At 38.2% G+C, this 16,300-nt stretch overlaps 1 protein-coding gene across 3 annotated transcripts in view; it reads right to left on the bottom strand.

The window, feature by feature from the left end:
• The window catches only part of DLGAP5 (DLG associated protein 5), a 44,686-nt gene that overhangs the window by 20,327 nt on the left and 8,059 nt on the right, over nucleotides 1-16,300 (bottom strand). For all 3 annotated transcript variants that reach the window (XM_032179401.2, XM_032179398.2, XM_032179402.2), the window contains exons 3-12: nucleotides 15,789-15,982; nucleotides 14,600-14,662; nucleotides 13,445-13,529; nucleotides 12,907-13,029; nucleotides 11,879-11,949; nucleotides 9,327-9,601; nucleotides 8,160-8,284; nucleotides 7,602-7,728; nucleotides 2,514-2,599; nucleotides 906-1,066 (exon numbers count right to left, since the gene is read on the bottom strand). In XM_032179401.2, the coding sequence (XP_032035292.1) occupies nucleotides 906-1,066; nucleotides 2,514-2,599; nucleotides 7,602-7,728; nucleotides 8,160-8,284; nucleotides 9,327-9,601; nucleotides 11,879-11,949; nucleotides 12,907-13,029; nucleotides 13,445-13,529; nucleotides 14,600-14,662; nucleotides 15,789-15,982 (1,310 nt within the window). The remainder of the gene's footprint in view (nucleotides 1-905; nucleotides 1,067-2,513; nucleotides 2,600-7,601; nucleotides 7,729-8,159; nucleotides 8,285-9,326; nucleotides 9,602-11,878; nucleotides 11,950-12,906; nucleotides 13,030-13,444; nucleotides 13,530-14,599; nucleotides 14,663-15,788; nucleotides 15,983-16,300) is intronic.

Raw genomic sequence — 16,300 nt, 5'->3', positions numbered from 1 at the left:
TATTGTTGGCTGTTGGTTCTTGAAATGCTATTTTATATGCTTATTTCTAAAATAAGTTCAAAAAGCTAGAGTCATCTTCCCCCATACCTTTACTGATCTTCCTAGTAATTTCTTCTATCACAGCACTTTCTACGTTAGAATTATATTTTGTATCTCAGTCACTAATCGAATTACAAACTCCTCCGGGACAGGGAATGCACTATTTTATCAACTCCTAATACAATACTCCTAATACAATAAGAGATTAATACAATATGGGCACACAACAGGAACTCAGTAAACTGTTAGCTGAACTCAACTACCAAAGGCCAGTTGACTCATTTCTCACAGGTCCAATCATTATAGACTATTATAGAGTTGAAAATAATTTCAGTTTTCAACCTATATAGAAATTATCCTGGCCAGGCGTGGTGGCTCATGTCTGTAATCCTAGCACTTTGGTAGGCCAAGGCGGGTGGATCACGAGGTCAAAGGATCGAGACCATCCTGGCTAACACGGTGAAACCCCATCTCTACTAAAAATACAAAAAATTAGCCGGGCGAGGTGGCGGGCACCTGTAGTCCCAGCTACTCGGGAGGCTGAGGCAAGAGAATGGCGTGAACCCAGGGGGCAGAGCCTGCAGTGAGCCAAGATCATCCCACTGCACTCCAGCCTGGGCGACAGAGCAAGACTCCGTCTCAAAAAAAAAAAAAAAAAAGAAATTATCCTGAGAATATACGGGAGAAGAGGACATCAGTCATAAAATTTAGATCATGTTTTACAGTTTATAAAAGTGCTTTATAACATCTCATTTAATATTACAGGTACCTAAGCAGCTACTATTACTCCATTTTACTCCTGCTACTTAAAAAAAAAAAAAAAAAAAAGTCCAAAGTTAATGTATTTGAAATATTGAACCACATACCTGAAAACTAACCATATCCCAAAATCCATCCAGATCTGTACAGGTAGTCTCCTTTATACCTCGTTTATATTCACAATCATCAACCAGTCCTTCAAACTGGTTGAACCTTTCCTTCATAAGGAGTCTTGTTTGACCAACCGCTGTGCGAATAAGATCTTTAGCTGAAGGAAATAGGAGGTTTTTTAAAATTAAAGGACAAAACGGGACATTCATTGCAAGTCAGCCCACTGATAAGACTTCACTCCAAACATCCCAGGGCTTACAGGTTGTTAAGCAAAACAAAAAATATCTACCACAAAACTTTGTCAGACAAATACTAAGTACTAACTATTTGCTTCAATTCCTGCTCAAAATTAACAATATTTTCTCACACGTATTGCTATATACTAAATAGCATTCTACTTTTTTGTTTTTGAGACGGGGTCTCGCTCTTTCGCCCAGCCCAGGGTGCAGTGGCACAATCTCGGCTCACTGCAAGCTCCGCCTTCCGGGTTCACGCCATTCTCCTGCCTCAGCCCCCCCGAGTAGCTGGGACTACAGGCGCCCACCACTGCGCCCAGCTAATTTTTTGTATTTTTAGTAGAGACGGGGTTTCACCGTGTTAACCAGGATGGTCTCAATCTCCTGACCTCGTGATCCGCCCGCCTCGGCCTCCCAAAGTGCTGGGATTACAGGCGTGAGCCACCGCGCCCGACCTATAGCATTCTACTTCTTCTTGCACTTTATAAGAACTCTATGTCAGCTGGCGTGGTGGCTCATGCCTGCGGGCGCGGTGGCTCATGCCTGCAATCCCAGCACTTTGGGAGGCCAAGGTGGGTGGCTCACCTGAGGTCAGGAGTTCGAGACCAGCCTGGCCAACATGGTGAAACCCCATCCCTACTAAAAATACAAAAATCAGCCGGGCCTGGTGGCAGGCATCTATAATCCCAGCCACTTGGGAGGCTGAGGCAGGAGAATCGCTTGAACCCAGGAGGCGGAGGTTGCAGGGAGCCGAAATGGCGCCATTGCACTCCAGCCCAGGCAACAAGAGCAATGCTCATCTTAAAAAATAATAATAATAAATAAATTTAAAAAAAAAAAACAAAACTCAACATCAAACAACTCACTGCAAATAATTATCTAAGAAGGACTTCATACTGACAACACATAATTTTTTCTAGACAGCTTCCCCAAATAAATCAGATTAAGAAACTCTTCAGAAAATCTTTTCCATATTGATTTAGGTAATTTCCATTCAGAGTATATTTTTGTGTAAACAATATCAGATATTGATATCACCCATAAAGTCATATTAAAAACGCTAATAATATTCACTGTTACTTGCTTGGTTGGTTAAAAAAATGTCCAAGTCAAAGGAATGACAGTCAATATTCTAATTACATCTTTTAAGTTATATACCATTTTAGCACAGATGTTAGGGAACATATGTTGAGATATGGAAAACACTTGCTACTTTATTGTAGACATCAAGTTAAAAAAGAAAAAATTCCTGCTACTTTGCATAATAATGAAACTATAAAGTTAGGCAATGCTATATTCTTATGTTTCAGATAAACGTAACCATAGTAAAAGAAACAAAGCAAACAAAAAATACAAATGTTGCCTCACCATCATCTGGAATGTCCAATTCAAGCTTCCTGTCCCACTCGAGGCAATGTGAAGTTAATTTCTCAGTTTCTAACTGGAGGATATTTCTAAAATTATGACATACATTTCAGTTCTACAAGTGGTTTTTACACTAGTATCTAAGTATTAGCATAACATCATGATACATCATATTAGGAAGTTATAAAAGGGAGCCACAATATTTTCCCAAAGTTGACACTGAATTATTTATAAACTGTGATATATTAAAATCCATAAATACAAGTTGATACCCTTTGTATGTACATCCTTTTACACCTAAAACTTATGTGGCTGGATAATACCAAGAACCTACTTTTTTTTTTTTTTTTTTATTATATTATGTGCAGTTTTCACTCTATCCAAGTACCGTTGGTTTCCTGACCTGATTTTCTTTCGATTCCCACCTATGAGTAGGAACATTGGTATAGTTTACTGAGAATGATGTTTTCCAGTTTCATCCATGTCCCTACAAAGGACACGAACTCATCATTTTTTATGGCTGCATAGTATTCCATGGTGTATATGTGCCACATTTTCTTAATCCAGTCTATTGTTGTTGGACATTTGGGTTGGTTCCAAGTCTTTGCTATTGTGAATAGTGCCGCAATAAACATACGTGTGCATGTGTCTTTATAGCAGCATGATTTATACTCCTTTGGGTATATACCCAGTAATGGGATGGCTGGGTCAAATGGTATTTCTAGTTCTAGATCCCTGAGGAATCGCCACACTGACTTCCACAATGGTTGAACTAGTTTACAGTCCCACCAACAGTGTAAAAGTGTTCCTATTTCTCCACATCCTCTCCAGCACCTGTTGTTTCCTGATTTTTTAATGATGGCCATTCTAACTGGTGTGAGATGGTATCTCACTGTGGTTTTGATTTGCATTTCTCTGATGGCCAGTGATGATGAGCATTTCTTCATGTGTTTTCTGGCTGCATAAATGTCTTCTTTTGAGAAGTGTCTGTTCATGTCCTTTGCCCACTTTTTGATGGGGTTGTTTGTTTTTTTCTTGTAAATTTGTTTGAGTTCATTGTAGATTCTGGATATTAGCCCTTTGTCAGATGAGTAGGTTGCAAAAATTTTCTCCCATTCTGTAGGTTGCCTGTTCACTCTGATGGTAGTTTCTTTTGCTGTGCAGGAGCTCTTTAGTTTAATTAGATCCCATTTGTCAATTTTGGCTTTCGTTGCCATTGCTTTTGGTGTTTTAGACATGAAGTCCTTGCCCACGCCTATGTCCTGAATGGTAATGCCTAGGTTTTCTTCTAGGGTTTTTATGGTTTTAGGTGTAACATGTAAGTCTTTAATCCATCTTGAATTAATTTTTGTATAAGGTGTAAGGAAGGGATCCAGTTTCAGCTTTCTACATATGGCTAGCCAGTTTTCCCAGCACCATTTATTAAATAGGGAATCCTTTCCCCATTTCTTGTTTTTGTCAGGTTTGTCAAAGATCAAATAGTTGTAGATATGCGGCATCATTTCTGAGGGCTCTGTTCTGTTCCATTGATCTATATCTCTGTTGTGGTACCAGTACCATGCTGTTTTGGTTACTGTAGCCTTGTAGTATAGTTTGAAGTCAGGTAGCGTGATGCCTCCAGCTTTGTTCTTTTGGCTTAGGATTGACTTGGCAATGCGGGCTCTTTTTTGGTTCCATATGAACTTTAAAGTAGTTTTTTCCAATTCTGTGAAGAAAGTCATTGGTAGCTTGATGGGGATGGCATTGAATCTATAAATTACTTTGGGCAGTATGGCCATTTTCACGATATTGATTCTTCCAACCCATGAGCATGGAATGAAGAACCTACTTTTTAAGCTAACATTTCTAGTTTGTTCTGTTCTTTTTCAGAGGCTGATCAAAGTCAGACATTCCTAAATGAGCATCAGATTCTCTGCATTGTCTATGAAACTAAGCCAACTCAACTGTCAAGAGTAAATAAAGCTAAAAACTGTTAATCCCAGGATTACAGTGATAGGGCCTCATCTATCCTAATTATTAGGCTTTGCTTGCTTAAAGGTAGTGGTTCTCAGCTGGGTCAATTTTGCCCCATTCTAGGGAACATTTGGTGGTGTTTGGAAATATTTTTGATTGTCATGACTGGAGGAGTGCTACTGGCCAGGGATGCTACAGAACATCCTACAATGTATAGGATATATACCCACAAGTATACAATCTAAAACGTCAATAATGCCAAGATTGAGAAATCCGGGCCTAAAAGAAGTTTAATTTGTGTCTATGTAGAAAGTATCCTAGCATGTAGAGAAACTGGAACCCTTGTATGCTGTTGATGGGAATGTAAAACGGCAAAGCCACTATAGAAAACAGTATGGCAGCTCCTCAAAAAATTAAAAATAGACTTACCACACGACCCAGCAATGCTACTTCTGGGTATACACCCAAAATAATTTAGAGCAGGGTCTCAAATGGATATTTGTACACCCATGTTCATAGCTGTTCACAACAGTTAAAACATGGAAGCAACCCAAGTGTCCACTGACAGACAAAGGGATAAGCAAAATGTGCTATATACATACAATGAAATATTATTCAGCCTTAAAAAGGAAAGTCTGACACATGCTACAATGAATGAACCTTGAGGACATTATGATAAGTGAAATAAGCCAGTAACAAAAAGACAAATACTATATTATTCTACTTAAATAAGATACTTAGTGGAGTCAAAATCATAGAGACAGAAAATAGGATGGTATTTACTAGGGGCTGGGAGGGAATGGCTGAGGAATGGGGAGTTATTGTTTAGTAGGTACAGAGTTTCAGGCACCTACCACCACGCCCAGCTGGTTTTTGTATGTTTAGTAGAGATGGGGTTTCACCATGTTGGCCAGGCTAGTCCTGAACTCCTGACCTCAGGTGATCTGCCCGCCTCAGCCTCCCAAAGTGCTGGGATTACAGGTGGGAACCACCGAACCCGGCAGGTTTTGTTTCTTAAAAAAAAAAAAATTTAGGGCCAGACTCAGTGGCTCATGCCTGTAATTCCAGCTAGCACTTTGTGAGGCCAAGGCAGGTGGATCACTTGAGCCTGAGTTCCAGACCAGCCTGGGAAACATGGTGAAAACCAATCTCTACTTAAAAAAAAAAAAAAAAAAAAATTAGCCAGGCACGGTGGTAACCTTCTGTTACTAAAAAAAAAAAAAAAATTTTAAATTTAAGAGACAGATGAAAATCACCTAACATCAGTTTCCCTCCACTATATTAAGGTTATAAATATTTTAGTTTTGGTTTTAAATGTCTAGATATTAATACAAAATTCATTATTTTTATTTTTTTAATACAAAATTCTTATGCTAGAAACAGACAAAGTCCCAGCTCCTCAGGAAGCTGAGGTGGGAGGTCGGGAGGTCAAGGCTGCAGTGAGCCAAGATCGAGACACTGCCCTCCAGCCTGGGTGACAGAGTGAGACCCTATCTCAAAAAACAAAAACAAAAACAAAAAATTTGAGTTGTTTATATTCAATGACACAACATGACAATTAATAAGGAAGCAGAGGGTCGGGCGCGGTGGCTCTCGCCTGTAATCCCAGCACTTTGGGAGGCTGAGGCAGGTGGATCACAAGGTCAGGAGTTCGAGACCAGCCTGACCAACATGGTGAAACCCCGTCTCTACTAAAAATATAAACATTAGCCGGGTGTGGTGGCACACACCTGTAATCCCAGCTACTCAGGAGGCTGAGGCCTGAGAATTGCTTGAACCTGGGAGACAGAGGTTGCAAAGAGCCAAGATCGCGCCATTGCACTCCAGCCTGGGTGACACAGAGAGACTACGTCTCAAAAAAAAAAAAAAAGAGATAGCAGAAATGGTTTAGCTCTGACATTATCTAGTTGGGTAGATTGCTTAATATTTCAATAACTCAGTGGAACAACACAACGGATTAGCTACCTCTAAAATCCCTTATAATTCTAAAACCCAGTGCTCTAAAAAAGAAATTAAGCCGGACATAGTGGCTCATGCCTGTAATCCTAACAGTATGGGAGGCTGAGGCAAAAGGATCTCTTGAGCCTGTGAGTTCGAGACCAGCTTGGGCAATATCGTAAGACCCTGTCTCTACAAAAACAAACAAACAAACAAACAAAAGAAAACACCAAAATTAGCCACCCACTGGCAGGAGGATGGCTTGAGCTCAGGACAGAGAGGCTGCGGTGAGCTGAGATCACGTCACTGTACTCCAGCCTGGGCAACAGAGTGCAAAACCATTTCAAAACAAAAGAGAAAGAAAGAAACGAAGTCACTCTCAAAAAAATATATTTATAATAGAACAAATGAATAGTAAAACTATAGTGAGATACTTACTTCTCATCTATTTGATTTACAAACAGAATAGTGTGTATTGTATGATATTGTCTGTATATATCTTGTATATATATATAAAGAATATATATATAAAGAATATATATATATATATATATATTCTTTTTTTTTTTTTTTTGAGATGGAGTCTCACTCTATTGCCAGGCTGGAGTGCAGTGGTGCAATCTCGGCTCACTGCAACCTCTGCCTCCCAGGTTCAAGCGATTCTCCTGCCTCAGCCTCCCTAGTAGCTGGAACTACAGGCGTGTGCCACCATGCCCAGCTAATTTTTATAGTTTTAGTAGAGATGGGGTTTCACCATGTTAGTCAGGATGGTCTCGATTTCTTGACCTTGTGATCCGCCCACCTCGGCCTCCCAAAGTGCTGGGATTACAGGTGTGAGCCACCATGCCCAGCCTATTGTCTATATTTAAAAAAAAAAAAGTATATGTTGTATTTGTCTACATATGCATGAACTATCCATAGAAGTATTCACAAGAAATGAGTAACACTTGCCTTCATGAAAGGTTCAAACTATGTGGTTGGGTCACAGTGCTGAGAAGGAGTCTTCTCACTTGTACCTTTTCCTACCCTTTGAATTAGGAACCACATGAATGTACTAGTTATCAAAAAAAAATTAAAATTTAAATGTGAAAATCACCTAACATCAGTTTTCCCCTATGTTAAGGTTAAAAATTTTTAGTTTTGGTTTTAAATGTCTAGATATTAATACAAAATTCTTACACTAGAAACAAACAGACATACCTGAAATATGGCACATCATGGTGGGGCTGAGCTATTTGACCTTCATTTCTTTCAAGTGATGGGACTTCTTTTATTGGAAGACCATTTAAATTTTTAGTAGTAGCTTCATTTTTATTTAAAACATGTTCTATAAATTAAAGAAAATCTTACATATAAATTTCAAAGCAACAATTCCTAAAATGACAGCCCCTAAAAAGACATTTTAAAAATCCTTCAATTCTTTTCAATGTTTAATTTTAAAATTTTATTTCTGCCTCAATCACTTCACATTTCCTCTAAAGTAGCTCTCAATATTTTTTTCTTTAAATTTACATTTATTTCCCCTCTTCTGTCTGTATTCTTCATTCCAATTATCTCTTCAGATATCTTTACCCATGCTTTCCTGTCTTTTCTGACCCTGAGTTCATATCCCCAAATGATATGGTGAAAAAGAGCTCCAAACAAATCTGACAAGTAATAATCCAGAAAAGTAAAAATTTAATTACTATACCTGAAAGCAAAATATTTTTGTATTATTAATAACATTATTCTAAAAAATGAATAAATTAAATACTATACCGTCATGCCAAACAGTTAGAGGACCCAAAGGACATTGCAATTTATTTGAATCTTGCTGTATTGTCTTGGTAGAGTAAGTTTTACATTTTTGTGCCAAAATTTCTTTTGTTGCTTGAGACTCATCACTAAAAACAATAGCAAAAATATACTTCATGAAACATGAACTCCATATATCTAATACAAAGGCTTTCAAAATTGTGTCACTTGTTATAGATCTGGGCTAAAATAGAAATGTTTCTATTTTTTTAAAATGTGTATTCTGGAGGGGAGAAAATGTAAACACCTATAGTGTGAATGTCCATCTTTACTAATTAATTGTAATGAGATTCAAAGATTTTGAAGATTTCTTAATGGAACGTAAACACTTAATAGTCTTAGATGCTGCTGAGCAGTTTTTAGTATATTTGCTGCCAGCCAGTCTTTGCAAAATGATCTTGCCTTTTCTTTTAAAGGTTCCAACTGATTTTTCCCTTGTTTTGCAAATTAATCGTTTTTGTCTTCAGAGGCAGTTTTTCTAAATACTAAGCCAGAAGAAAATGAGGAAAAAGTCATATCTGAGCTAAAGTAGTACAGCAATTTTCTTTTGAAAAATGTATGTGTTATAATTAAGTCATTTATTAAAAACAAAAAAACCCAAATTGTATAGTGAAAATAACAATGCATAGGAAATATAAAAACTGTCAATTACATTATTGTACCTTCTGAAGAATTTTTTTTAAAGAAAAAATTGCATGATTCCTAATTAACACAGTTCACTAATAATAACTTTTTAAAAGCATAGACCAAATATAAGAAAGACATTTGGCCGGGCATGGTGGCTCATGCCTGTAATCCCAGCACTTTGGGAGGCCAAGGCGGGCAGATCACGAGGTCAGGAGATCGAGACCATCCTGGCTAACATGGTGAAACCCTGTCTCTACTAAAGATACAAAAAATTAGCCGGGCGTGGTGACAGGCGCCTGTAGTCCCAGCTACTTGAGAGGCTGAGGCAGGAGAATGGCGTGAACCCGGGAGGCGGAGCTTACAGTGAGCGGCGATCACTCCACTGCACTCCAGCCTGGGCGACTGAGCAAGACTCTGTCTCAAAAAAAAAAAAAAAAAAAAAAGAAAGAAAGGCATTTATTACCCGTCTTAGCAAGGGACTTATTATTAAGGTCATATTCTTACACTTCTGTTTTTAAAGGAGTCCAGCTGTAACTGGGTGTCAAAAAAGCATTGGCACTTCTGGGAGTCATAGGTGTTACTTGATAGGTCTTCAGACCATCCAGTGGCTGAAACATAAAATCTTTAGGTGCGAAGGAATTCTTCCCTTTTATTTTTGCAGTATTTATCTCAGGTAAGTTTTCCATTTTTGATAAGACTCCATCTGGATCCATTCCACTTGTTGCACTAGTTTGTGAATTCAAAGTATTTTCTTCACTATCGACTTTACAAGAAATACCCTAGGATGTGAGTTAACAAAGTAGAGTAAGATTTCTCTCTTCTGAGGATATATTCAACCAATTTTTATAGGTCTGAAAATACGACAACAGAAATATATGTTCTATGCACATAATTTGAGAGACAAAAACAGATACAATTAAGTGTACACATGGAATCAGAAGACCAGTTACGCTAAACCCATTGCTATTACCCGGGAATGGAATCAATTCTCTTTTTTTTTTTTGTTTGATACAGAGTCGCCCTCTGTCGCCCAGGCTGGAGTGCAGTGGCGCTATCTGGCCTCCCTGCAAGCTCCGCCTCCCGGGTTCACGCCATTCTCCTGTCTCAGCCTCCCAAGTAACTGGGACTACAGGCGCCCGCCACCACGCCCAGCTAATTTTTTGTATTTTTAGTAGAGACAGGGTTTCGCTGTGTTAGCCAGGATGGTCTCAATCTCCTGACCTTGTGATCCGCTCGCCGCAGCCTCCCGAAGTGCTGGGATTACAGGCAGGAGCCACCACACCCATCCCAAACCAATTCTTATTTAAAGACTAGCCAATACCTTTTGGGTATTACGACAAATTAAAAGATAATGGAAAATTAATATGGAAAAACTTATTCAACAAATAAGTATCTTTTTATTTAAATTACGTTGATAATTACGGCCAGGCACAGTGGCTCATGCCTGTAATCCCAGCACTTTGGGAGGCCAAGGCAGGCAGATCACGAGGTCAGAAGATCGAGACCATCCTGGCTAACACAGGGAAACCCTGTCTCTACTAAAAATACAAAAAATTAGCCAGGTGTGGTGGCAGGCACCTGTAGTCCCAGCTACTTGGGAGGCTGAGGCAGGAGAATGGTGTGAAACCGGGAGGTGGAGCTTGCAGTGTGCCGAGATCGTGTCACTGCACTCCAGCCTGGGCGACAGAGCGAGACTCCATCTCAAAAAAAAAAAAAAAAATTATGTTGATAATTACAATGGTTTAAAATCAGAAATCTAACATTATGGAATGACTATCATTAAGGACCAAATCCTTAACTTAAATAACCTTAGATTATAAATAACCTTAACACAAGAGCAATACTTCCAATGTGACAAAAAAGATTAACCATATAAAATACAAAGCATATTTACTATTTCAAGTCAATTTGTTACTTGGTATTTAAATTATTTCTAGAGATTTCTAGGTTTCTGATTTTTAATAAGATATGAACTCAAACCCAGGTATTTCAACCTGGACAAAAGTTTAAGTGGTAACACTGTTGAAGCCAGCATGGCAGTCAAAGCAAAAACTAGTGATAATCCTTAAGGGTTAATCTTAAGGGAGGACCTATAAGGTCCAGCTGCTTTATCTGCAAAGATTCACTGTATGTTTCCTTTCTTGATCTGTGTTTGATTTTTTACTAAGAATCTAGCCAGGTTACTTAATCTTTGGTAATTTTTTTTAATTAAGAAATTATACTGGCCAGGCACGGTGGCTCACGCCTATAATTCCAGCACTTTGGGAGGCCGAGGCAGGTGGATCACCTGAGGTTGGGAGTTCAAGACCAGCCTGGCCAACATGGTGAAACCTCGTCTCTACTAAAAATACAAAAACCAGATGGGCGTGGTGGCGTACTCCTGTAATCCCAACTACTCGGGAGGCCGAGGCAGGAGAATCACTTGAACCTGGGAAGCGGAAGGTGCAGTGAGCCAAGATCACGCCATTGCACTCGAGCCTGGGCAACAATAAAATAAAATAAACTATACCATAGATTATAGGGCAAGGGGTTGGGTCCTCAAATGGGGCATCTTTTTTGAAGATCTTATTAGAAACCATGCTAGATGCAGGCAGAAATTTTAGTTTATTTAATTCTTACAACTACTCTATGCAGGTACTCCATGTTAGGAATAAGAAAACAAGCTCATAAACTACATAACTTGCCCAGGGCTATGCAGCTAATTGGAAGCAGAGAGAGTATTCAAACCCAGGCCTAAATGAATCCAAAGTCAATGCATTTCACCCCACTTCACCCTATGTCTTGGCTAATTCCCACATACAGGTTTCTCTCAGCTGTGTTTTTATTATTTTTCTCCATCTTCTAACCAAATTATGCTTTCTCTACCTATAAAGCTCTGAAAATAAGATACCTGAAAAACAACAAGAGTAAATCCTCTTGATGCTTTCTTATCGTTCAGGAAGTTTTAATATACATGTAGGTTAACCTCTTGCAGCATTTATGTTTAATTTCAACTTTATGAAAGTAGCAATGAGATTTTCAAAGCATCTAGAAGTAAAAAGATGTTTATTCTCTACCTTGTCGGGTTTTGTTTCTACGTTTTTGGCAGGTCTTCCTTTACTTGGCACCTTTCTTTCTGGTTCGTTTTCTAAAACAACAATAAAATATTTATTTTACCAGATAGAAATGCTACATGAAAATACTAGGAAACTTGGGAAAGGAAAAGAAGCAACAGTAGGAATATATGTCTTGAAGGATTTTTTTATTAAAAGCCATATTATAAAAAGGGTTATGGAATTTCCTGCCAAATACAAACCATCTGTTTTCAAAACCAGAGTGTTTTACCCTTTTCATCTGAATACCAAATACAGATTGAGTATCCCTTATCCAAAATGCTTGGGACCAGAGATATTTTAGATTCCAGATTTTGGAATATTTACATTATACTTACAGGTTCAGCATACCTGATACAAATATCTAAAATCTGAAATGCTCCAACAAGCATTTCCTTTGAGCATGACCTCCGAACGTCATGTCAATGCTCAGGATTTTGGATGTTTTGATTAGGGTTGCTCAGCCTGTACATATTTATTACAGACAATTAGAAAAATAACAGAAAACTACAAAGAACAACAATGACAAATCACCCAGGATTCCATTACTCAGTTGTCACTTCACGGTATGGTATTCCAGGCCTATGTCCACATACTTACATACTGCTTTTTAGAACTGCGATCCTACTGTTCAGAGTTTGACCTGCTTTTCTTTGCCCACTTAATATATCATGAACCATGTCATTAAGTGTTCTTTAATAATATTATTCTTAATGGCTACATTGTATTGCACCAAACAAACGAACTATGATTTACTCGGACCATTAATTTTTCACTTTGAAACACTGTTTATACTAATTAAGGTCTTCAATGTTTGGGCACCCATTGTGTGCTAACCAGATGTCAGGGCACAGAATCTATTTTCATGTATTAGAATTTCCCGTTTCCTTCTCTCCTACTCAAAGAAGTACTTGTTGATTTTTGAAATGGAACACGAAAACCTCAAGGACCAAACATTCTAGTTCAGTCACTGATCAAGGAATAGTTCTTACCATTAGCAGCTCTTATAACTGGCTTTCTTGCTGTGGTAGATGAGACTGTTCTGGGAACCTGCTTTGCTGCTTGAGTAGCTGATCGAGTCATTCTCAACGACGTGGGCATTACAGGCTGCACGACTGTGGGGGAAAAAAAAAAAACCAAATCAAATGTCCCTTGTAGTTATTAAATTATTGCTGGGAAGCCAGGCATGGTAGTGCATGCCTATAGTCCCAGCTACTCGGGAGGCAGGAGAATCATTTCAGCCCAGGAGTTCGAAACCAGCCTAGGCAACATAGTGAGACCCCGTCTCTACAAAAAATATAAAAATCAGCTGGGCATGGTGGCAAGTCTGTAGTTGCAGCTACTCAGGAGGCTGAGGTGGGAGGATCACTTGAGCCCAGGAGATGGAGGCTCCAGTGAGCTATGATTGCATCAACCTGGGCAACAAAGCAAGACTGTCACAAACAAATTCCAGTTAACCTTCTAGACACTTAAAAAAAATTATGGCTGTCGTAGCCTCAGAGGATTTATAGTAATTGCTAATATTCCTACCTTTTTTCTCTTTGTCTGACACTTTCTTTTCAGAAGTCTGTCTTGGACCAGGTCGGGTTGCTCGAACATCACTCTCATTATCAATCTATTTAAGAGATTAGGTGCTATGTGATTTAATTGCATAATGAATCAAACCATCATATTTGTAATCTGTAAATTGATTCCTCATATGAAATCTGATCATTGTAAATGACCCAACAACAACAAAAAAAACTACCCCAAATAAAATGAGATAAAGAAAAGCTTTCCATTAAGCTTCCAAAAAAGCTTACATCCTTTTTCAGAATCACAGAATTTAGAAAATGCTAATAACCCAAGCTATTAAAAACAGCTAACTATAACTTGCCTTCTGAAGGTTCTTGAACACTCCTAGACATGCTTTCACTTCAAAACCTTTTAATTTTGCCTAGAAAATACTTCCCCTGGATAAAAAGCGCTTTCCCATGGTTCTCTCCTCCACTTCCTTAATGACTTCACTCAAAAGGCTTTCATCTCAGGGAGGCCTTCCTTAACTGCCCAATCAAAATTCTACCCCATACCTACTTCTAGTACACCCCATCCCCCCTTTCAAAAATCTCTTCCGTAATACTTATCATCTTCTGACATTTTATGTATTTTTTTAATGCCTTACATGTAAGTTCCACAAAGGGAATTTAGTTTATTATATCCAAAAGCCTACAACACCAGGAACATCATAGCAATGCAAAATATATATGCATACGTGGAACTTAGCTTCCTCACCTGATAAAGACGCATATTATTTCACTTCTTGCCCACTTCACTTTGTTTTAGTAACCCTCCTAGTATCTCTATTACAGTATTTTGAAGATCTGTAAGTTTATAACACCTACCCTGTGTGCTTTCCTCCCCATCTGCATTTCATGCAGGTAACTTGGAATGCATAATAGGAGCCCAGTAAACAAAACAAGAGTGTGACACAAAGACAGTTTGCCATGGATCTCATAAGGAATGTTGGAGCAAATATTTTAAGTGAAATTGCTCTACATCACCATACCAAAAACAGTGACTTTGGTACCTGTTAACTCTAGTAAATTAATCATTATGTTTGAATCTGATATTAGACTTAAAATGAATTTACTTACTAAAAAAGTACAATTTATCATTTTAGTAACAATTATCTACTATCAACTATACCTTAGTCTGCTCCATTTGGTCTTTGGCTTTTGACCTTGTAATCCGTACAGAAGATGGAATAGCCTTAGAAGAGTCAAAAGAAAATGAACTTAACAAATGAACTGGTAAAGGTTTACTTCCATATCTTATTAAAAAATAAAGTTCCCATTTTAAAGTTAAATTTTATCCTTAATCTCTTATAGCAAAAAGATACTTAAATTCCTTTTTCTGGTTCTAGCTTGATTTAAATTGTTAGTAACTTCAAAAATTACTCATATTTCTCAGTGAGAAAGAAATTTCAAACCGTATTTTCCAGGTATTGGAATCATCATTAATATGAGCTTCTATCCTCTCTTTTAGTTCTCCTGCCTCTCTGACTGGTCCTCAGCCTGGTACCTGACTTCTGCCTACCTAAAGGTACTCTCTAGAGCACACTTTTTCATAATTTTATATATCCTTATTGGAATGGTCTCATTTAGTCCTACAGCTTAAACACCCATCCATACTCCCAATATTATATCCTAAATCGACATCTTAGCACCAATTTCCATCCTGCTTTCCAAATTTTTACTAATATCTAGGTGGCCCACACAAGTTTAAGATTTTTAAAAAGGTTATTAACATACACCCACTTAAGCTTGTTCCTTTTCTTAACTCTTTTAGCAGCAGAGCTTCTCTCTGCTTTTTCAATTTCCTTTACCCCTCACCATCTACTTGGCCACCAGTCCTGTCAAATGCCTTTATTTAGATGTCTTACACCTATTTTTTCCTTTTAAAACCCACTGCCCCTTTCCATCTATTCTATTACAATAGTCTCACAATTGGTTTCCCTATCTATAAATGCTTCCCTTTCCAGACTAAAATCTTTAGGGCTATGGTATTTTCCTGAATTATTAATTTGACAATGGCACTACCCTTATTTATAAACTTCTCCTGATTCTGCATAACCTACAGGATAAACACCAAATCCTTTGCATAACATTGTTCAGCCTGGTTCTACCCATTTTCCTAGTTTTATCCTATCTCCACTTACCTACAGCTATCTTAAGAGACCTGATTTTCATTCTTCTGAGCTACTATTATGTCATTCCCACCCTCTACCAACCAGTTAATAGAGACTAAGGGAAAGGGGTTATTTTAGTCAGTTAATGTCTTGAAGAAAATGCCAAATAAAAGAAACTATTCCTTTATATTAAGACACTAAATTTACCTTTTTTGGCTCAGCTTTCACAGCTTTCTGGTTTGATAAAAGAAAACAAGGCATATCAGGTCTATAACGACCCACTTTAAATATTCCTCGTTTAGCTTTCTCTCTCTGCTCTTTCAATTTTTGAAGTTGCTTTTCTTCTTTATATTTTTGGAGCATCTGTTTTCGTTGATCGCCTAGAATAGTTTTCATTGCCCCTAGGCAGAAAAAAAACCAAAACCACACAGTATATAAAACATTTCAGATGAAAAGTTATGCAAATGTATAAACAATTATTTTTGTGTCATTTCAACTGCTGCTAAAAAACGCTTTCAGGCCAGGCATGGTGGCTCACGCCTGTAATCCCAGCACTTTGGGAGGCCAAGGAGGGCGGATCATCTGAGGTCAGGAGTTTGAGACCAGCCTGGTCAACGTGGTGAAATCCCATCTCTACAAAAATGCAAAAATTAGCTGGGTGTGGTGGCGGTCACCTGTAATCCCAGCTATTCGGGAGGTTGAGGTAGGAGAATTGCTTG

The sequence above is a fragment of the Hylobates moloch genome, unplaced genomic scaffold (assembly GCF_009828535.3).
Source record: "Hylobates moloch isolate HMO894 unplaced genomic scaffold, HMol_V3 SCAFFOLD_16, whole genome shotgun sequence".
In the NCBI taxonomy this organism is placed as follows: Eukaryota; Metazoa; Chordata; class Mammalia; order Primates; family Hylobatidae; genus Hylobates; species Hylobates moloch.
This window is presented reverse-complemented; position numbering and strand designations above follow the sequence as displayed.